The 23,096-nt window shown below is 32.7% G+C and overlaps 2 protein-coding genes across 3 annotated transcripts in view; one reads left to right on the top strand and one right to left on the bottom strand.

The window, feature by feature from the left end:
- Window positions 1–243: 243 nt before the first annotated feature.
- LOC131953104 (uncharacterized) lies at window positions 244–11,422 on the bottom strand. 2 transcript variants are annotated; one of them, XM_059316142.1, is made up of 7 exons: window positions 11,397–11,422; window positions 11,138–11,220; window positions 4,588–4,917; window positions 4,152–4,273; window positions 2,518–2,716; window positions 1,002–1,190; window positions 244–483 (listed from the first exon to the last, which is right to left on the bottom strand). In XM_059316142.1, the coding sequence occupies exons 2-7, from the start codon at window positions 11,193–11,195 to the stop codon at window positions 359–361; spliced, it is 1,023 nt and encodes a 340-aa protein (XP_059172125.1). In that variant the 5' UTR covers window positions 11,196–11,220; window positions 11,397–11,422; the 3' UTR covers window positions 244–358. The 2 variants fall into 2 exon arrangements, with proteins under 2 accessions (XP_059172125.1, XP_059172124.1); XM_059316141.1 differs by having other exon boundaries at window positions 11,356–11,409.
- Window positions 11,423–11,663: 241 nt separating this feature from the next.
- Window positions 11,664–23,096, top strand: part of LOC131953099 (uncharacterized) — a gene marked incomplete at its 3' end in the record, with an annotated part of 13,096 nt that continues 1,663 nt past the window's right edge. The window contains 11 exon segments of the mRNA XM_059316135.1: window positions 11,664–11,849; window positions 12,233–12,574; window positions 12,992–13,113; window positions 13,308–13,509; window positions 15,967–16,158; window positions 16,526–16,597; window positions 16,812–17,066; window positions 17,972–18,046; window positions 20,463–20,511; window positions 20,954–20,984; window positions 22,601–22,669. Of these exon segments, the coding sequence (XP_059172118.1) occupies window positions 11,792–11,849; window positions 12,233–12,574; window positions 12,992–13,113; window positions 13,308–13,509; window positions 15,967–16,158; window positions 16,526–16,597; window positions 16,812–17,066; window positions 17,972–18,046; window positions 20,463–20,511; window positions 20,954–20,984; window positions 22,601–22,669 (1,467 nt within the window).

Genomic DNA, 23,096 nt, shown 5'->3' with positions numbered 1-23,096 from the left:
CATTTCAAAGCGAAAACTAAGCTTTGTGCTGTTTAAGAAACAGCTAATTTAGTAATTTCACGGCAAAACTATTGAAATTGAGAAAAATTGTTGTTATTTATGACGCCTAAAGTTTTATTTTATATTCTCGACATACTGAGAGCAGTGGAAAGAAGATATTGGCTTTAGGTTAGAAATGTAATATTAGGAAAGAGTGTCCTAGATTATAACCCGTGACATTTAATGAAAAACAAAAAGGTTCAAAATAGGGTCAAAATGACTAAAACATTGATGGTAAAATGTATTGTTTCGACTTTCAGTTACTTTCTCATGTGATTTCAACGACTATGTTTATGCACCCAAAAAAAATAGATACAAGTTATGTTAAAGCATACAAAAATATATACAAATATGCAAAATAAAAATACTTTCTTCGTAACTTAGGACAATATTTCGTTAAGTTGCTTTGCCAGTTTAAATCATTTACTCCATAGCAGGTGATATCTGAAAATTCCGAAGTAAAATATATGTATAGCCTATATATGTGTGCAGTACGTAAAAATGGATAGATATGGATAAATATATAAAGAAAAAAATAGATATAGATACAAATACAATTAAAGAAACAGAAACAGATGTGTGTACATATGTATGTGTATGTGTACGTGTATGTGTATGTATATGTATATGTGTAAGTGAAACTTTAGGTGAAGGTGTAGCTGTAGATGGAGAAGGAGGAGATGTAGATGTTAATGTAGATGTAGATGTAGATGTTGATGTAGATGTAGATGTAGATGTAGATGTAGATGTAGATGTAGATGTAGATGTAGATGTAGATGTAGATGTAGATGTAGATGTAGATGTAGATGTAGATGTAGATGTAGATGTAGATGTAGATGTAGATGTAGATGTAGATGTAGATGTAGATGTAGATGTAGATGTGGTATTATTTCTTGTGCTCATGTACAAAACTGCATTATTTAACTATGAATAAAAAATAATAAAAAGCTTTATTTTCCTACCCATAAATTCTTCACCGACTGTTTTGATTATATATTCGTTGTCCGCTGTGCTGTCGGAAATAAGCTTTTCACCTTGTTTTACCTTTATTTTAACGGTGTTGTTATACGTGTCAACCTTATAACATTTGCAACTGAAAGATTCCCCCTCTAGAACTTCGTCTGGACAGTTGTGAGTGATTCTCGGTGGACCTGAATTTACAATATTTACCATTACATGCATATTTTACATGAGGGAATTGTTGAAAAAAGTAACAGATATGATGTAGACTTTGAAAAAGAAATATATTTATACATATAATCAGACTGTTTGTATACACAATAGTTGTAGTTCAGTCCCACTTTTAGTAAAACGTTTGAAGAGGTAGGCTCTTAAGTCTAGTTCACAATAAAAGAAAAACAAGTTAATAGAAAGTCTAGCGACAATTTAAGCGCGATTTTCTTATGTTATCCATAACAATTTTTTGTAAACATTAGCACGTGGAAAAAAACGAGCGACGCGTAGCTCGCCTCTCTCTCTCTCTCTCTCTCTCTCTCTCTCTCTCTCTCTCTTGCCACGCGCAGTGACGCGAACGATCCCACGTATCAGTCGAAAAAAAAAGTAAAATACACGGGGACAAAACACAAGACGTATAATGCTGGGGTGCGTTCAAGCTAGGAGAACAATCGGTTTGTAATTTTTAAAAAACTTTTGTGACCGAACGAAAGGATATTTTTGAAAACTTTCTTCGGTAATATTGTTCTAAATTATGGCAGGAATCGATTCGTAAATGTTTCAAGTCGCTAAATGGTCTGGTTGCCGAGATATGGGCCAAAAACTGCATTTTTTCGAGGTTTTTTGGCTTTTCCGGGAAATCCAGGAAGGAATTCCGGGAATTTTTTTGGCCCACAATCATCCTTGGATTTTGCTTAACATATTTGCTTTGAAACTAGTCCTCGATATTGCTTCGTTGAGGAGGAGATACGACTTAAAGCTGCGGACACACATCCACACATCCATACATTCATCCAGAAATGACGCATTATAAAACGCAATTTTTCTTTTTTGAAATTGCGCTAAAAAATGAAATAAGAAAAACAAGAAAAACGCCTCTTGTCATGTTGCTGCTGCTGATAATAAAACTTCAGGGGTAACTAAGCTCTGCCTGTCCTAGTACATGGCATAACAAACTAGAGGCTCTCATATCAAAGAATGCTTTTGTTAGGAGTTAATGTCACAGAACGGTGTAAATATGTGGTTGACGGACCATATGAAGCAGAAAATTTGCATAAACTACGAATGCGGACTAACAACGTGATACAATGATGCTTGTTCTTTCCTGGCTTACAACTGGCCACCTAAACAATGCTCCCCATCCCCCTCCTGCAGATCAGACCATAACCCACTGTAGTGACATAAACTACACAACACTCTAATAAAATAATTCAATGAGTAATATGTACTGTAGTGAAATATTATGCTGCACACAATTTTAAAATTTAGATGTGATTATAAAATTGAAAATTATCTTCAACTTACCAATGCAGTATGAAACGGAGATGTTCTTTTTAAAGTTTCTGTCATTTCCATTGTATGAAATGTTTGGATATATACCTACTATAAATTCAAATTTATTCTCCACTTTATCCGTGACGTCAAGACGAATAGAGCAATTGTTGGACATGTATGGCTTGTGTAGTAAAAATAGATTTTTGTAGGTTACATTTTCATAATTTTTCTGTAAGAAAAATGGAAAATATTAAATGCTGGAGTAATAATAAAAGATCCAATGTGACTTTAATTATGTATAGAGTACATAAATGATTTAATAATTGCTGCTAATCACGTCTACAAAAATAAGTATTGAAATGTACACGCCTACTCGTTACAACTTTTTCCAACGCCATTCTTCCCACCCACTCTCCCCATCCCCCCACAAAAAATTGTGTAGACCTTTAAAAAATGACTTGTAATTAACTACTTCAATAGCTACCCGGTGGACCTATTGCTTTTAATAAGAATATAGTATATTCAGTATTTTTATAAGCCTTAAAAAATAGAATTGAAAGTAGAATCCAAATATAGTGAAAAAAAATTTGCAGTATGTTTTAACACGTAAGAGAATAAATATAAAATTTATGTTATCCCATTACCATACAAATAATAGTGCAAAGTATTAAATACTTGGATCTATATTTTGTGGGAGGGGTTAAAAATCTCAATCAAGTGTAGGTATAATTTCTATACTCATTGACATGAGTTTATTTTTTTACAAACTTTTATTAAGTTCGCAACGTCCATTTGTTTGTTTGTTTGTTTGTGGCAAATCTTGTAACTATTTCGACCGACTTGTAATCTAGCGATTCCGTTCAAAATTTCCAGATACGTCCCACTTCTATGACATTACAAGTCTATTGATTCTTTAAAATGTAATGACATGTTTAATTATTCATTAAAAATTAATAAAACGGGTTCTAAAATAAGAGATAACAATTAAATCACATGGACGCGATCACCAGACCAGTCTGGCGTGCTGTGGTTCCCGAGAATGTTGACAATCGTAGAGTCAGTCGATCTAGCGAAGGCTATTAGGGGCAGATAATAGAATTTTAATCCATTTGAAACTAAATGGAGGTAACATGATTAAGAACTTGCAGTCGTCTTTTAAATATGGTCACGGACGGATGTTTTCAAGGGGCAAATAATCGTCTTCATATCGCGTGTTGCTATGGTATTTTAAAGTAAATAATTTTTAGTCCAATCGTATGGGATTCACTAAAAAGTTCAAAATAAAACAAATATTAAAAAAAAAAACTAATAAAACTAAGCTGCTTTCTTTCGTAAAAGCGACCAAAGTTTTTATGACAGAAAGCATATTTGTTTTATTTTCTTATTTTCAGTGCATTTAAAAGCTTGTTGCTATAAAGGTTTTATTTTATATTTGTTTTATTTTTAAACACGGGCACTACCGTCTAAACTTTACTTTTGATATGAAAGATACTAATTTTAGGCTTTTTTTTTTTAAATATAATCAATTCCAGTTTTAAATTAATACGTGTAAGTCCAAATGGATTCTACATAGAAAAAATTAAAAAACATAAATGGAAAAATATATAAACAGAAAGTAAGAGGTGAGGGAGGGAAGGAGAGAGAGAGAGAGATAGATAACTTACATTTCCATGAGTTTCGATAAAGGTACATAACGTTTCCGGATAAGCCTTGGGTACATTACAAATCAACCAAACACCTTTTTCCATAGTTGCTTCCACAACACAGCTAGCATCTTTAATCATCCCTAAACGAAGAATTTAAAGTGTTATACTGATTACAACAATTGGTGGAACTAGAAAAAAAGAGTAAATATAAAATCACACACACACACACATATAGGCCTATATATATATATATATTATATATATATATATATATACATATATATATATATATATATATATATATATATATATATATATATATATATATATATATATATATATATTGTAATTGGTATCGTTCGAAATCAAATCAATCAAATAATATTTTAAGCAACTCTCTGCATTTTAGGTTATGTAATGTTTTATCAATAGATACAATAATAAAAATACTTACTATACGTTATTATGGTGAAATTTGACCTCGTGGAGATATTTGTGTATCCAACAATTAAAACCCATTCTCCATTTATGTCAAAGTCGGTATTACGATCACTTGAGTTAAGTTCTAATGTGTTATACAGATAATTATTGACCAAGGAATAAGTAGAATTAGTAAAGTGTTTAAATTCAGCGTATGTTTCACATTCTTTATTTTGTGTGCAGTTACTAACAATTTGATTATGTCTGTACCATGAAGCTGTTATGTTGAACCTTGGATTAACAAACGCCTTATGCACTATCCTACATGTCTCTTCTTCTGCGCATACAATTTCCGATAGAACACCTGAAATATATATATATATATATATATATATATATATATATATATATATATATATATATATATATATATATATATATATATATATATATAAATTATATATATAGATTATAGATACATAAATATATTTTTTCTGTACACACACACACACACACATACACACACACATATATATATATATATATATGTTTGTGTGTGTGTGCATTATATCACTGCATGAATTTACTAGAAAGGAAAAGTCTATGTGATCATACTAAATTTTTTAAAAATTATTTTTAAAAATATAGAAAGCGATAAAATTATAGCTACATTTTCAAAAATTAAATCCTTTTGGGAACCATCGATTACACTCATTTTCATATTTTTGTATCGAACATAAGCCGTTGAAAATGATTTTGAATTATTGTATAAATTTAAATATTTAATAAAACCGCCCTTAACCCCACCTTGAACTGAACTGAAGTGGCCAAGGAGAGTAAAACGACAAAAGACATAACATTTAGTGTCCATGATAAATACGGACAAGGTGATCCAAGAAAACAAAATGGTGAACAGGGCAATATGTTCAGTTCGATTCAGGCTTTAAAAATTCGTTTGTATCCCATTTCATTATAGTTGGCTTATTTTTTTTATGACTGTTATGCTCAGATTATTAATATCTAAATCTAACATTATTCTTATTAATTGTTACCAATTTTTTTGTAGAATGTTTTTAAAGCACGTTTCATTATTTTTGTTAGGCCTGTGACCTCTGACTACTCACTGTCACTGTGAGTAGTGTGAGTTCTTTGAGTGCTCTAAGCTAGAGATCTAGATCTAGATATCTAGCTAGTTTCTAGATTTAATCTAGATTTGGATTATCTAGATAGATCTATTCTATATAAAGAATCTAGTACTACATTCTAGGAGGAGTACTCTAGAGATATATTCTAGATCTAGATCAAGAATCTATTATCTAGATCTAGCTAGATCTAGATCAAGTAGTAGTATGGCTTTTTAATATGTTTAACTATTTATTAAATATAAAAATACTAGATTGTAGATCTAGATCTATTCTAATTTATAAACTTAATACTTACTAATACGTACGCTATGAAATGTATACAATACAATTTTTCCGGCCTAAACTTATAAAATTTATTTTATATATTTAGATTCTAGATCTAGATATTTCAGATCTAGACTAGATCTAGCGATGGGGGGGGGGGGGGCAAGGGGACGCCAAAATGGGTTGTAAAAACAAATTAAAATGTTATTTTAGCTGCATTTTTGCAGTTTGAGGGGGGGGGGTTCAAGTCGAAAGTTTGAGGGGGTGCAAATTAAAAATTTGCTTTCGAGGGGGGCGCCAAATTGAAAGTTTGTCCCCGGGCACCGTGAAGGGTCGCTACGCCTCTGCCGTAGACGCTAATAAATCGCTAAGATCTAGATTTAGACTCTATCTACTCTATAATCTATTCCAAAAATAAATTTCTATATTATACTATTTCAGGCCTTAATTATTTTATAGAAATCTTTGTTTGTTTAGCCATGGAAATGGCTAATTTGGGATAAAAAATTAATTTGAAAGAATAGGCATATTCATGTAAGTTAAATTTTTTGAATATGTCTTTCATTCTCCATATTATATAAGGTACCTAAATAGCTGAGATGATAGTGTACACACCACGTCAAACATTGCGTTTTGACCAATAACTATTTCATAATAAATTATTTTTCTCAAATAATCTCAAACAAGTACAACATTTTAAAATATGTAGGCCTATAATTCACGTGAAACGGGTACCGATGGCTAGTAGTAAATAGTATAGAAATAAAGTAGTGGTATTAAGTATAGTCGGTGGATCTATTAGTATTACTATTAACTTAGTAATAAGTTTTAGTATTACTATACTAGAGTGCTGTTACTATTCTTACTAATATTCTTACTAATACTACTACTATAGTAAATATATTTTAACAAGTAGGCTCTAACTAATTAGACTAATCATTTATTAGACTAGGTGTATATAGTGACCTACTAACTAATAACTAAGGACTAAGATTAACTATTTACTATATGACTAGTCTCTAAAACTAGTCTATACCAGCTACACATTTATAATATTAACTATGCGCCTAATTTATTTAACTTATCTATCATTACTAACTTAAATATAGAGTATAGACTTAAGTTACTCTATACAATTACTAGGTATATTATAATACACACAACCTCATAATTGCAAAATCATGACATTAATGGCTCAATTATTTATTAGGCCAATAATTTCTACATTAATTTAATTTTAATAGTTAATACTTACTAAATTACTAGATATGTACAAAATACATTTTGTTTAGGATAATTTAGGCTATGGTACAGATGACAGTCCTAATACATCAATTACATTGTTAATATGATTAGGGCCTAGTTAGAGGTAATCAGTGGCGGAACTAGAAAAAAAGGGCCACCCCGCAAATAAATTTTTGGGCCCCATATATATATATATATATATATATATATATATATATATATATATATATATATATATATATATATATATATATATATATATATATATACACGAAAATATGATACATAGAATACTCATTTCGGGCTTGTTCGAGATTTTAGAAAAATAATTAAATATTCTTAGTTTTTATTAAAAAGTAAAAACAAGTTACACCACTTCATTTGAGTGACTGCTATTAGATCTAGTCTGTTTTGAAAATCTCCGTTTTAATATGTCTGATATAATGCCTCCTGTGAGTAAGTCGGTCAAAATAATATGAAGCATGAAAGCTGTGTTTGTTCAATGGTTACTCGCCCTATGTTTTTTTTAAATGTTTTTTTGTATTTATATTATTAGTTTTAAATACATTTCTGTTTTATGCTTTGTCATTCTTTATTATGTATTTTTTTAAAAACAATAATTAAGAGAAGTAATTGCTTTTTAATTTGTTTAATGCAAATCTATGAAAAGGTGCTTAAGAGCACACATATTTGACTACGCTTGCGTATCTTTCACGCGATGGATTTATTTTCAAAAGAATTTTGCCGACAACAGCATGTTTGATTGTAGGAGAAAGAGGACTCGAGATGGTGTCTATAAAATAAAGATAATCAAACAGCAGCCTCAGTATTCTTTTTACAAAACATCCATCAAGTAAAAAATGCAAGAAGATTTTTTTTTAACTGTAAAAAAATTGATTATGGTCGGCTGCGGGCCCCTAAATGTCCCGCCCCCCCCCCCCCCCCGCAATGCGGGGTCTGGCGGCACTGTAGTTCCGCCCCTGGAGGTAATTACTAATTAGACGTATGATGACTTAATAACTAATAGATTCATATTTAATAGCAGTAGGTCTATAGTCTATAGGCTTAAACTAGTATTGTAATAAAAAATAAAGTATGCTTAATTTTTACAGTTGTCATATTACTTTTAGTTTCAGTAGGCCTATCTAGACTGTAGATTTAGATGTAGAAGCTTAGTAGTAGTCTAGCAAGACTGTGATAGCGTAGGTAGTTAGTATTTGTATGTAAGTTAAACAAAGTTAACTAGGCTTAATAAGGCTACAATTTTAAACTGTAGAAATTACATGTAGCCTAAATTAAAGGGTACAGACTAGTACATTAAATAATATCCAAATTTAAGTTTAATCTAGATTAGTAGTCTAACAATAATTTTAGGCCTCTAATGATAATAGTAAAAATTACTTAATAGAAGAGTAGGCTTACTAGTGAAGAGCTGTCTTATTTTAGTTCTACTTAATTAACTTAATATATGACTTAGTCTACTCTTAGTCTTATGTAGTGATCTTTTGAACTTATTAAAAAATGCAGAATAGTTGATAAAGCCAAAAGGTGTCAATTGTCATAGATGGATTAACTTACTAATCAAATTAATATAATTATCCTAATATTTATTCTAGTATGTGTATGAATTGATGATAGTTATAGTAGCCTAGTTTGAATATCAATTTTCAACTAATTCCTGAGGTGGCTAAACATAAGTGTTTTAGTAGTGGATCTTTATTGATACCTTTTTCTTTTTTTTTAATGATATATACATGACTTTTGACTCTTTTGAGGGCCTATTGTATATTTAATGACAAACTCCTTACATTAAAATATTAAAAGTAAACTATTAGACCTATATTTTTAATGAATGGCAATAGTTAGATAGCCCATACAATCCAATACATAAATACACATCATTGCTTTATGATTTTTATTCGACAAACAAATATTTTTATTTATAACGTTAAGAGTTGAAAGTATGTAAAAATAATGAGTTTAATATAACAGTTTATGAAATTTATTTATGTTTTTTTAGATACTGTGGATTATACAACTGCATACAGAAAAGACAAAAGCCTAGATGAAGTTCAATTTAAAAACTGATCCAAGGATACATGTTGAACCCAAGAAAACTTTTTCTTATTGAACAACTTTTTTTTGTATTAGTTCTGAATGAATATGGTAATTAAAAAAAGAAAAGTATAAACTTTGTTATGTTTATTTTTTTTCCAGCACTGGTTTTGTGTGCTTATGCGTGTGGAAAATAATTATTGCTACCTTAATTCAATAATTAACTTAAACCTAAGAACTATAATAGTTTTTAAGAATATGGTGCTGAAGTAGATTTCACCCGATTTTGTTGCCTCTCCATATTAATAAATTGTATGGTCAGCAAAATGTCATACAGCTTTTACTGTCCGTAACCAGTCAAGTACCGGTTAAAGCTGCTTTGAATTTGAATCAGAGACAACCTAAAGGATTAAAATTTCAACTCAAGAACTTTTGCTTTAGCCAATGTGTTCACAAATATGTAGTCCCACTATAAGTCTTACATTTGCATAGTATTTTGTAACTATTACATAAATTTTCTATAATATTACAAATAAAACAGTACTATATCTATCATAGCTGTAAAACTTAATGATATGGGAGGAATAAAAAATATGGGTGTTTGTCAATTCTAGCCATACCAGCATATAAATGAAGAACAATCTTAGAGAAGCATGACTGATAACTAACCATCAACCACAAATACAGCAAACTATAATCACTGCCTGTTTCCTGGTAATGTGTTGTTATTGGCCGTGCAAGTTTATGAACATTTTGTAATTGTTTATATTTTACAAAAAAAAAGACTGTTGCTGATCAGATGCATTCCAGATATTTGAGGAAAAGATGTTTTCTAAAAGGATAGGCACCTATAGCAAATGAGGTTAGGGGAAATGTTGAGTTAAGATAAATTATTTAATAATTGTAATGACAAAGATATCATCACAACAACAAATGTAATTAGGTTTGTATGACTAATTAATGACTATCTTATAAATAATAGCAAAATGCTGTAGTGGTCGTCCATCAGACTTTGAGGTGGTGGGGGAGATTTGGGCCTTTGTGTCAAGGGGGAGGGGGTTCAGAAAGTAAGATGACACTTTTCCATGTTCAACAAACACTCATGTTAAGAATCTGAATTTAAGCCTTTATTTGCACTATTAAAAGTTGTTTTATAAATTGTTATAAAATAATTCATCAATAGGCCTACATTGAATGTTGGAAAAGCCCATAGGTCTAAATATTTTATGAAAATCGCTGCTTTAAAAACAAAATACGGGGGGGGGGGGGGTGTTGGCTTAGGTTTACTTTTTTGGGGAAGGGGGAGGTCTGGCATCGTAGTGACATCGTTAATAGATGACCCCATAGTCAGAGGTCGATCTAGATTGATTAGGCCTATATTAAAATGTTGATATTAATTACGCTTTACTTATTATTACAATATATATTAAATAATATAACATCCCCTTTCACCACAACACCCTAACTATACTAATCCAAATTAAAATAAAAATGTTTGGTAAATAACTATTATATATATTATATTATTAATAATTTTGTGTTTAAACATTTCTAGCCTTAGAAAAACCGGAAGTGATTTTGTACTTATTTCACAAATGTTATAAAATATTCAATTTTTGCTCAAAAATATGCTTTCAGGCAACAACCAAGTGGAACCACTTTTCCTTTCTAATGCACAGCTAAAATTAAAAACTTCTCAATTTTTGAAATAGCTCTTTCGAATTTATAACACTCTACTTATGAACTTTCTGCTTTCTATAAAATTTAAAAAAAAATTAAATTATTTTCATACTGAAAACCTGCTGCTTAGCAGTTAGGAATCATATTTTCCATCACTCTTATCAAGATCATATGGCCTACATATTATACATTTACCTTTTAAGCTCAATAGTAAAATACGTAGGAGCATCCTCTTGAATTGTTTACGAGTCATCTTTGACTATTTATTGTGTTGTTCTCTGTCAAAATTTAAAAAACAAGTGTTGTACGTAAAGTATTCTAGAAAAACTTAAATAATGTAAATATTTAATGTAAATATTTTCAAAATTATAATGAAAACTAATCTGCTTAAGGCTTTAAACGAATTCACTAACATGTAGTCTATGTAGATCTAATAAAAATATATTCTACCGACCGCCGGAAAAAAGCATGCACAGCAGAGAATAAAAAATCATTTCGGGTATTTCCAAAACTACTTTAACAGAAATTATTTTTATATTGATATTTTTCAAACTTTCTATATTTTTTTATACTAAACATTTTCCAACCCATTTTGACTACTGAACCATGGATTATAAACATTTATTTTCCAAAAACTTTTTTTCGATATAAATAAAGTTTAATCGGAAATTTCCAGTGTATTTTTGCTTTGTTTCAGGAAAAGATATATCGGCCATTTTGAAATCCAGCTAAGCTGTTAGAGCAGATATATAAATATATTTTTATAAACATATATATATAAATATATTCATACATATCAGATTTTAAATGACTGTTTTCTTGAACATGAATTACTAATATAATTGTAAAATGGCGGAAAAATTAAACACATTTTTAGCAGTATTTATAATAACTATTATCACGCCAAGTAAGTAATTTTAATTCTACCACACAAAATACTACTGAACAGCACACCTTGATGGTATCAAGAAAAATAAATGAACTCAATAGATAGTAAAATGTTAGAGCATTAAAGAGATGTTGAATGGTTTCCAGCTTGTTGAAGTTCTTACCAGTCATTGAGTACTAGTCTGGTGTTAGGATTAAGATAAATGTATGGCGTACGTAAATTTCTCAGCCAAACAAAAATACAATGCCAAGTGCATGACAAAGAAGACTTATTTCTTTTTGGTTCCTCAGTATATGATTTTGATATAAAAGTAAATTAAACAACGTAGAAAAGAAAATTTTAGCCCTACGTCGATAGAAATATTTTTTTTAAAATATATAATATATCTTTCTATTTTACAGTCGTCTTTTCTGGGGAAAATGTTAAAAATTACGTCGTGTGTGAAGAGAACGAAGTTTGTGAACTAACTCACAAGTGGAAAAATAATCAAACAGTAAATACAGCGATCATATGGTACAAAGACAATGATGTTGTTAGTAGCTGCGACACGAATGGGGATTGTATTATATATCCTCAATACACGGACTGGATTATTTCTGATTACCATCTAAATGGCAACTCGTGTGAAAGCACATTAAAATGTGTATCTCATGCTAGACAAACAGATGGAGCTAGTTGGCGTTTGGAGGCAAAGTATTTAAAAAATCAAACATCATTATGGAGTTGGAAATCTACAGTCTACAGTAAGGTTTTATTATTAAAACGTTTTTATAATTGATTTTTTTCATTAATTTTACAATTGTAGGCTACATTGCTAGAGCTGGTTGATATTTCAAGAAACATCACCTCGCATCTATTATTTTTTTACAAGTGTTTTATTTTCAAACTCGATTGCATATATGCTAAGACATTTGTTCGCGCAGTTTGTTTAAATAAAAATAAAAACAAATTTTTATCTAATCAAAATAATAATTATTTTTCATTTAAGAGATAATGAATACGGAAACTAAACCATTAGTTTAGACGGTTCATTATTATTCGACTATCTTTCAACCTTGCCTAAAATATTAAACGTAATGCCTTAAATAGATATATTTGCAGTTAATGATTAGTATGAAAACACTGACATTACATATTAAAATAGTGTGTAAAAATTACAGGAAAAATAGATAGATACACTTGTTACATAGAAGTCACGGACAAAATGTCATTGGTGTTAACGTGTCAAGTACTCATGTCATACCCAGAGTCTATGTGTAATTTTACAGATTTACTATCAAAGGTAAGCTAATTAATACAAAAAATTTATATAGCACCTGTTTATTACCGATATATATATATATATATATATATATATATATATATATATATATATATATATATATATATATATATATATATATATATATATATATATATATAATACATAAACGCATAGTCTACAAACTCGAAATATGTTTTGCCATCCTGCTACAGGTTCCTTTAAACAAAACTGTCGTCTACAATCAAATTCCAGTTCCTGGGGATACTCTCCACAAGACATCTTATTGTTCAATACCGTTGTCAGTTCCTCAATCTTTGTCAACCTATAGCTTCAGGGTGACTTTCTATCCGAATTTGACAGACTCTTCTGTTAAATCTCAAAATGTTGTTGGTTACAATGTTAAATTTCAAATAGGTAAGTTATAATATTTATAGACTTAACAGATGTAGTCGTTTTACAATTTTCAATGCGAGGCAGCTGCAATAACAGTATTAGGTACTTGTGGGAAATTAAATTAGAATTCTTTTAGGTAAGCTCAAAAATATGAATCTATCGTATTTTTTTTCAAATTCATTTTCAAATATAATGCTCTTAATACAACGTGGCGCAGCAGTCATAAGTGTAACTCAAATAGAAACAATACCCTGACACTCACCTAACCATAACATTTACATTAAATAAAACAAAAACATACTTCGTATTTGGCTAAAACTAAATGCTTCCCAGTAATAGCCCAAATTATTTGTTTGCACATTAAATCATTTATTTAAGCGTTTTCGAATTTAGAGTATTAAATATTTGACAATTTGCTTTTATTTCCACTGTTCTAAATAGCTTTTGATATTAAAAAGATTAATGTGTTGCATATTTAAAATATAATTAGACTATACTAAAAATATTGGGCTACAAATTATCAGGGCCCAGCTATTTATAAAATGCGGTTTTAAAAATAAAGATTATAGAAATGTCTTTTTCTTTGACCTTCAACTACATCTTACCTTTCCTATATATATATATATATATATATATATATATATATATATATATATATATATATATATATATATATATATATTTATATATATATATATATATATATATATATATATATATATATATATATGTTACGGTCAAAGCCCGAAGTGCGGCCAAAGCCCACATTGGCCGGCTCTCTTGATCAAAGCCTGAAGAGCTTAGCACTGAGAGCGTATTTCGTACATTGGCCGTCCAATACGCGCACTGGCCGGGACGTATTGGCCAAAGTCCGAGGCCTTTAACTTGACAGCGTATTTCCTACATTGGCCGGTCAAGGCGCGCACTGGCCGGGACGTGATGGCCAAAGTCCGAAAGTGTAAAATTGACATATTATTTCATACATTGGCCAGCTAATGCGCGCACTGGCTGGGATGCTCTATCTAGACTAAGTTGTGATAGCGTTTTCATTATTTTGGGTGAGGTTTCATTGTGAGTAACGTATTGATTAGCTGTTGTTTGTATAGCATTCTATACGCTACAATGCGACATGGACCAAAAGGGCCGTCAGACCAAGTGACAGACATACCAGATGGCTGCCAAAATAAATAATCCAAATCCTAATGGAAGAGAATTTGTGAATCAAGTTATTTCTGAACTAAATAACATGTGGCCTGAACTTAAACTAGTTCACGGAAATCCAAAGCATAGCAAAAGCCAAGGTTCAGTAGAACTTGCCAACCAAGATGTTCAAACATGATGATGACATGGATGCAGACAAATGAATAAGCTCGTTGAGCCGAGAGTCTCAAATTCATTCAATTTATGAAAAACCGTTCTTTTCATAAAGTAAACCATCAATCGCTATACACACAATGTTTGGATGCAAAACAAAGGTGGGACTTAGCACTTCAAATCTACCAAGAGAGGCTCTCGATAATTTAGTTACTGAGGAAGATCTTGAGAACATGGAGCAAGAAATGGAGGTTGCCATAAATGCAACGACATCCTTAGCTAACACATATGCTGCCGTGGCGGAACGTCCAGACCAGTTGCGTGACAATAATATGGCCAACAGATTACGTGTAGTTTGTGAAAAATATTGTAGTGCAGCCCATTCTTTGGATCCTGTGGCAACGATGTCCATGCAATTGCACAACCAAATGCACAACAAATCGCTGCAAGTGTAAAAATAACATTGATTGAGACTATGGTACAGTAAAATACTTATAATGTTTCTGTAATTTACTTTAATTAATAATCAATAAAGACTTAATTTCGTGATCCTTACGATATGAAAAAAAAAACTAAATCTGCTCATGATCATCTAATTAGGACTTTGGCCGGTCGTTCCTAGCCAGATGATCTTCTAATTAAGAGCCATTTCAGACTTTTGCCGGTTCATCCTGGCCAGTCCGCGGATTGGCCGGCCAAAGGCCGAAATCAAATTAAGTTTCGGACTTTGACAGTTTTTTTATACCGAATATAGAGAAAAATCGCACCCTACCAAGGCGCCGCCCATGCGAAATTAAAAACGATTTTTTTTTGCAGAACGCTTCTCTAGAGTTTTCTAATCAACTCCCCAAAGTTTGATATCGATCGGATGAACGGTGTGAAACCACGATCGCCTTTTTTATATTTGCCAAATATAGAGAAAAATCGCACCGTCCCGGGGCGCTGCCCTTGCGAAATTAAAATAGATTTTTTTGCAGTTTAACAGTTATCGATTGAACGGTGTGAAACCGAAATCGACTTATATTTTTATATACCGTATATAGAGAAAAAACGAATCGCGCCCTGAAGGAGCGCCACCCCTGCGAATTCGAAAAAAGTCTTTTCGCAGAAAAAATTTATTTATTGAATAGTCAGTTAATTTTTCAAAAATGGCAACATTTTCAGAGCCACCAAATGTAGCATTCAGTTGCAATACAATTTTCAATGAGGGTGACAAAATAGAATGCAGCTGTAGAAAGTCTGATGCTAGCAATTTGACTACACACGTTAGTTGGTATAGTCATTACAGTCTGGACAGTTTGGTTGATGGAGAAAATGAAGCAGTCCTTGAAATAAAATCTCAGAAAAATATGACCGGTAAGTGCATATTTTAAAAAAAATGTTAAAATAAAAATTTGATGACAAAAAACGTGGGTCGGGCAGATTTATGATTAAAGCGAAAAGCACACAACACACGAATTTTGGAAATTTGATGGTGAACGTACCCACGTTTTTTGTCATCAAATGTATGAACAGTCATCACAAGAACCTGCACAGCTCGAGGAAGCACAAAATCTACGAGCAGTCATTGGTAGATCCCCTAGGGTCGGAAGAAAAATTTATTTTCTACTTTTTAGTCCACAAGAAAAACGTGGTTTTTTAAAAAGTTTTTTTAAGTATTTTTTTTTGTTTGCTTTTACCCATATTTTACCCATATCTCCTTTTTTTTCTCGCAAAATGGAAGGATTCATATGTATTGGTTCAAACGCACTTGCTTGGAAAAGTCAGGAAGTCTTCTATAATATTTCTATCCGCGGTAAGTAAAAAACTATATTTTGTATGCGTACGATATTTGAATTCACAAGATAAACCGAATTTTTAATAGGATTTTGAAACCGTGTTTATAAATCACCAGACGAACCGGCATTCCAGAAATGTACAGGCCTGTGATGGGTGTATGTCAATATAGATATATAAGTAGGCCTATACGTTCACCTACATTTACATATAAACTGATTAATATTTTTCAGAGAAAATCAACCCAAAAACGTTTAGGTGTCCAGATCCAAGACAACATATCTGCGGTCGTCATGGGTTATGCTACTTTAGTCATGAATATTGCACAAAAAATAAAGAAGTCGAATCGTGTTTCCCTTCTAACATCGATACTAGTAATCTGCTACAATGGTGTCGCACAACAGGCCTGACTAATATCTCAGCAATGAGAGATATTCAATGTGGACATGCTTGTGTCTCACGCTTCAGTTTTGATGAGCTTTACGGAAGTAAGTTTACCCTTAAAAACACCCTAACAAACATAACATCATTATAATATGAATATAAATTCAAAAATGTATGTGTATATAAGTGTATTACCTAACGTATAAAAAGACTGCTTTTTAAATTGATTATTTGATCAAATACAAGATACAATTACGTGATCCATAATTTGTTAAATCTTATTCTTAATATTTTGTACATTTAGAAAACCGTGTTTTCCAATAATAATTAAATAGTCTGTGGGTTATTTAAGGAAGATCACGCGATATCCATTAGCTAGGAATAGGTAACTGAAAATGCTTCTGATTTAAACATGAACTCATCAGTACGTTTTATTCTTTATTTAAATGTTTAACATGCATATGCACAGAATTTCTTTCAGGCATCTTCCTTGAACGAAATGGAATTTCTATAGAAAATATATACAGTGTGTTCCCCCCCCCCCCCCTCTCTGGAAATTTTAGTCCGACCCCACCACTCCGTAAATATCAAGTGCTCCGCCCCCCCCCCCCCCCCGAGATAAAAGTCTGGAAGAAACACTGCATGTGCAGAAAACGATTTAGTAAAACCTTAACCAGTTTATTTTTTATCATATTGTGATATTAGATCAGCATCCAATCTATGCAGTGTTTCTTCCAGACTTTTTTCTACGGGGGGGGGGGGGCACTTGAAATCTTCGGGGGTGGGGCGGTAAACTTTCTTCGGGGGGGGGGGCGGACACTGTAAAAAGTATATATTTTCTATATAAATTATATAAATTTCATTTCGTTCGGGGGGGGGGGGGGGCGGTAAAAAAATTTAGGGGGGGGGGAAAAGCCCCCCCCCCCCGAAGAGATGCCTGGAAGAAACTCTAAATCTATGTGAAAAAAATTTTAATCGTACACTTTGACACTTCGTATCACTTTTACAGAAGAACATTTAGAAACATCAGATGATCAGCTTCATCAAGACAAACTGTTAATCGCGCTCTTGTTTATAACTTTTGGTAATAATAATTTTAAATTTCTTCTTTATTAATTATAGCAAACGAATCATGTATTAAAATAGTGTATTGTTTAATTTTATATCATATTAAGTTAACAACAATAAAGTATATTTCTGTTTTTAAATTTGGAATGAGATAGTAATAGCTTAAATTAGTTTGTTATTACGAATTAGATTAAAATTTGTCATAATAGACCTTATAAAAAATACCGCTCCTTTTTGTGTAAAAAAAAATACTTTCAATAACACGCGGTGAAGAAAATGTTGCAGTATTACTATAAAGAGTTAGCTACAAAATTTGTCAATGTAAAATCGAAATTTGGATATGTTTATTTTACTTTATTGAATATTACGAAAGCAACTAATTATCAATAGAAAAACTCAAAATCTCGAAAATAAGAACCACAAAAGTATATATGTTACGGTCAAAGCCCGAAGTCGGCCAATGCGCGGATTGGCCGGCCAATCCGCGCATTGGCCAATATCGTCTCCCATTGGTCGGCCAAAGTCTGAAACTTTGCTTGATTTCGGCCTTTGGCCGGCCAATCCGCGGACTGGCCATGGTGGACCGGCCAAAGTCTTAATTAGAAGATCATCTGGCTAGGGACGACCGGCCAAAGTCCGAATTAGAAGATCGTGAGCAGATTTTGGCTTTTTTATGCCATAAGGATCATGAAATTAAGTCTTTATTGATTATTAAATTAAAGTAAATGACAGAAACATTCAAATTTTTTATTGTACTATAGTCTCAATCAATCAATATTATCATTTGTTACAACAATTTAAACTTTTATGGCATTTAGAATTACATAGTAGCTTGTTATTTTTACACTTGCAGCGATTTCTTATGCACTTGGTTGTGCAATTGCAGCGAGTGTAACCTTGGCCCCCATTCAATGATTGTGAAGATGCGATGGTTTGTAATGATTTTTCCTCAGTGCCAAATGACGACAATAAGAGCAGTTTTTCGTGAAGAATTGAGAACTCACTTCTAGCATACAGTTGTTTTAGAACACCATGTTCCGTTCCTAATTTGTAGAAACCGCCCTCGACGCTTATGACAACTGCAATCACGCTTCGGGGATCACCGCGACCTCTTGTCAACATCTGGAACACGGATGCGTACATTGTCACCCACTTCAGCATCTTTAAATTTTGTATTTGATGTTTTAAGCATCTTAGCACCTTGAGTTTGCTAGCTAGTATGAGCTGCTGACCTGTGTTCCATGATGTCTAGTTTGTTGTGACACAATTCGCAGGTAATATTTCCTCCGTAACCTTCGTCTGCTTCATTGGGTATTCCAAAAATAGCATGGACATCGTTGCCACAGGATCCACAAGAATGAGCTGCACTACAATGTTTTTCACAAACTATACAGAGTCTGTTGGCCACATTACTGTCACGCAACTGGTCTGGACGTTCCGCCACAGCAGCAGATGTTTTAGCTGAGGATGTCGTTGCATTTATAGCAGCCTCCATTTCTTGTTCAATGTTCTCAAGAAATCTGGAGTGCAAGGAAATTCTGTCGGTATTATCATGCAGTCCAGTCAAGGCGCGGTGGTGGGTCTGCTTCATTTGGTATTCCCCTTTTGTTGGGGAAATATGATTTCTGACGCCCACGCCATCTCAAGTCGCTTGGACACTAGTGTTCAACTGACAAGGAAAGTCTTTTGAACATTCCGTCTTGTTGCAAATGGTTGGTGACGCCGACTGTCTTTGATTTTGTTCTTTGATGATTGTCATCAAGGAGGAGGCTGTCACATACAGTTGTGGCCCATATATAGAAACTAACATGGATTTTCATTTTTTTCTTTTGACAGCCATCTGCTATGTCTGTCTCATGGTCTGACGGCCTTTTTGATCCATGTCGCCTTGCATATAGAATCCTATACAAACAAGAGCTAAACAATACGTTACAATAAAACCACACCCAGAATAATGAAAACGTGATCACAACTTAGTCTAGATAGAACATTGGCCAGGATATACCGGCCAGTGCGCGCATTGGCCGGCAAATGTACAAAATACGCTGTCAAGTTTAAGCGCTTCGGACTTTGGCAGTACGTCCCGGCCAATGCGCGCATTGGCCGGCCAGTCCGCGAATTGGCCGCACTTCGGGCTTTGACCGTAAAACATATATATTTATATATATATATATATATATATATATATATATATATATATATATATATATATATATATATATATATATAGAGAGAGAGAGAGAGAGAGAGAGAGAGAGAGAGAGAGAGAGAGGGAAGGGAATAGAAATTTGTAAAAGTAGTATTCATTTCAAAAGCATTATCAGTGCATGCTATTAAAATGTATAGATTACATGCGTTAAGTAATTATTATTTTATTTATTTTTTAAAGTGTAAATTTAACAAGTAACTGTAAAAGCCTTGCTACATTTCAGGCGTGACAGTAATTGTTGTATTTACAACTTTCCTAATCAGGAAAAAAATGTAAGTAGCCATTCATAATTAATCAATTATTACATGTATTATGTTGCTGTGAATCCCTCAATCATTTAAGACACCTGGGCTGGAGGCTGGGGTAGTTAGGACTTGTATTACTGTTTTTAATGGGTGGGGTAGTTTATCGTTGGTTGGTTCCAAATTTTGACCCAAAAAGCAAAATTTAGCAGTTATTCCGCTTTTTAAAAAGATTTATTTTTGTACTTTGTAACATATGCATGCGTACGTGCATTTTTATGTGTTCACTTCTATTTTAACTTAAAAGTAATAGCACAGCGTAAATATTAAACATTTTATACTTCCACCTAAGCAATCATACGATATCTGCATTTATACTTACGCTGCCCTTATGCTCACATTTTTCTTATACTAATTTAGTATAACTTGTAGATTTTTAAATTTATTTTACCATTTATTTAATCAATTGCAGAAAGAGAATAATAACGGAGATTATTCCAAAGGTAGGTATTCAGACGTGTAAATTATCTGATTATTATATATATTATTTTTAAATCACACACAAAAATCGACACCTCTCACTGGAAATGTTTAGCTGTCTGTTTAAGAGACTTATAATTATTATATTTTTTAGTATATCGAGGCAAAGTTTGAATATAAGTATATTTTCTCGCCAAAAATGGTATATAATAAAATCATTGAAGTAAATGTAGGGAAACTGCTGTTATCTCGTATTTATATATAGTACTTACACTCAGTGGCGTAGCTAGGATTTTTGGGCCCCTATGCAAAAAGTGTTAGAGGGCTACTCAGAGGCGTAGCGACCCTTCCTGGCGACCGGGGACAAACTTTCGATTTGCACCTCCGCTCAGACTTTCGATTTAAACCCCCCCCCCCCCTCAGACTTTCGATTTGCACCCCCTCTCAGACTTTCGATTTGCACCCCCCCTCAGACTTTCGATTTGCACCCCCCCCCCCCCTCAGACTTTCAATTTGCACCCCCCCCCCCTCAAACTTTCGAAAAAGGGCCCCTATTTGCCATGGGCCCCTATGCCTTGCTTACGCTAGCTTTACGGTAGCTAGGCCACTGTTTATACTCAACCCTTCATTTTTTTTTAATTAATATTAAATTAAATCACATAATCATATCATATAGTACCACACTCAGTGTTACGAAACGAGTCATCTATATCGTAGGTGATGACTGCAGTTAGAGGTTACATAGTTGTGTGGTGAATTAGACACTGTAAATTACTTGATTGTTGAAGAAGACACCAACACAATTTTAGTTGAACAACTTTAATTAAATAGATAATTAAACTACACTCTATATGGTAGTCCTACTATGGTCTAAGGAAACAGAACTAGTTCATTAGTAGCGGCCGGCCTTAGGGGCCAGCCCTATCACACATTACAAAAACACAAAACACGACTACATGCTAGCAAGCCTAACGAGGGGAAAGGGGCGGGCGCCCTAACCTGCACTTGACTACGGGGATGCATTGTGTCCCAGTTCAGGTGTGGGACGGGAGGGGGGGGGGGGTAGATACCAACTAGCGGTTGGACGAGGGGAGGGAGGGTGGACTCAGTTATAACACTCAGATCCTAGTGGTATAATAGCAGAAGCTCTAACGACCCTTTTTTTTTGGTAACATTTCTGTTCCGACTTGTGAAAATTTGATACAAAGGAAGAACTAAGTCCAGAAAGATTGAGAAGAACGATGCTTTGTCAAACGACTTACAAAATATCGAGGGATACGTTTGCTGTCCAATATCTAAAACCATATAAAACAAATAAGAAATAAGCATGCTCATAAAAGAATGCATGTAGGCATTAGGAAGAAAAGATGCAATCTTACGCTTTATTAATGTACAGTATCTGGAATAGAACGTAAGTAAATATGTTTCTAGAAAAAACATGCGATACATGGAAACCAGATTAGATAATTTTGGAAGTACAGACAGGTGTGGGACATAGATGTGCACTGTAACTTTTCTCGTTTCTTCTTTCCATTGACTGGAGCAGTTTGTTCTCAATTGTGTTCCAAATTAATATTATGTTTTAAGACTTCATATGGGTTGTGTCATTTTTAAAAGATGTACTTATTTTACATTTTAGAAATCCTCAACAAAAGATCATCACTGTAAGACATCAGCATTAGATCTTAAAACTAATAGATCCATAAGCGTGAGTAAAACTTTAAAGCATGTTTTGTTAGAAGTGTTACTAATATTCATAAACATTCTGTGGAGTCTTCTGTTGTTTTTTTAGCAAGCCTTTCAAAATAATATTTAATTATATTTGTGTAAATTAATGTACGCAGTTCGGAGTTTGTCAAGAAAAAAATTATTAAACTATTTAATTTCACAAACGTTACCTACCCACAGCCTACTTTACAAATACAAGTTGTATCGTACACATGTCTAAAACAGAAAACTTACTTGACTTAGTCCTCTTTGCTCCTTATGGAACGTAGGGCCTCCACCAATTCCTTCCATTTCGTCCGATCCACGGCTTTTAATTTTGCCATCTCCCAAGACATCCCTGTTGGCTTCAGTTCTTCAAGAAGACTCCGCCTCCAGGTCTGTCTTGGACGCCCTCTCTTTCGCTTTCC

The sequence above is a fragment of the Physella acuta genome, unplaced genomic scaffold, assembly GCF_028476545.2.
Source record: "Physella acuta isolate Inbredline_101_S28 unplaced genomic scaffold, ASM2847654v3 ptg000905l, whole genome shotgun sequence".
Taxonomy (NCBI): Eukaryota; Metazoa; Mollusca; class Gastropoda; family Physidae; genus Physella; species Physella acuta.
This window is presented reverse-complemented; position numbering and strand designations above follow the sequence as displayed.

Bases quoted from the DNA above. Each gene is read 5' to 3' on its own strand.
- LOC131953104 (XM_059316142.1), bottom strand. From the start codon at position 11,195: ATGACTCGTAAACAATTCAAGAGGATGCTCCTACGTATTTTACTATTG. The intron at 4,918-11,137 runs GTAAATGTATAA...TATATATTTCAG, and splicing joins TTTACTATTGAGCTTAAAAG to GTGTTCTATCGGAAATTGTA. The intron at 4,274-4,587 runs GTAAGTATTTTT...TTCTTCGTTTAG, and splicing joins TTTCACCATAATAACGTATA to GGATGATTAAAGATGCTAGC.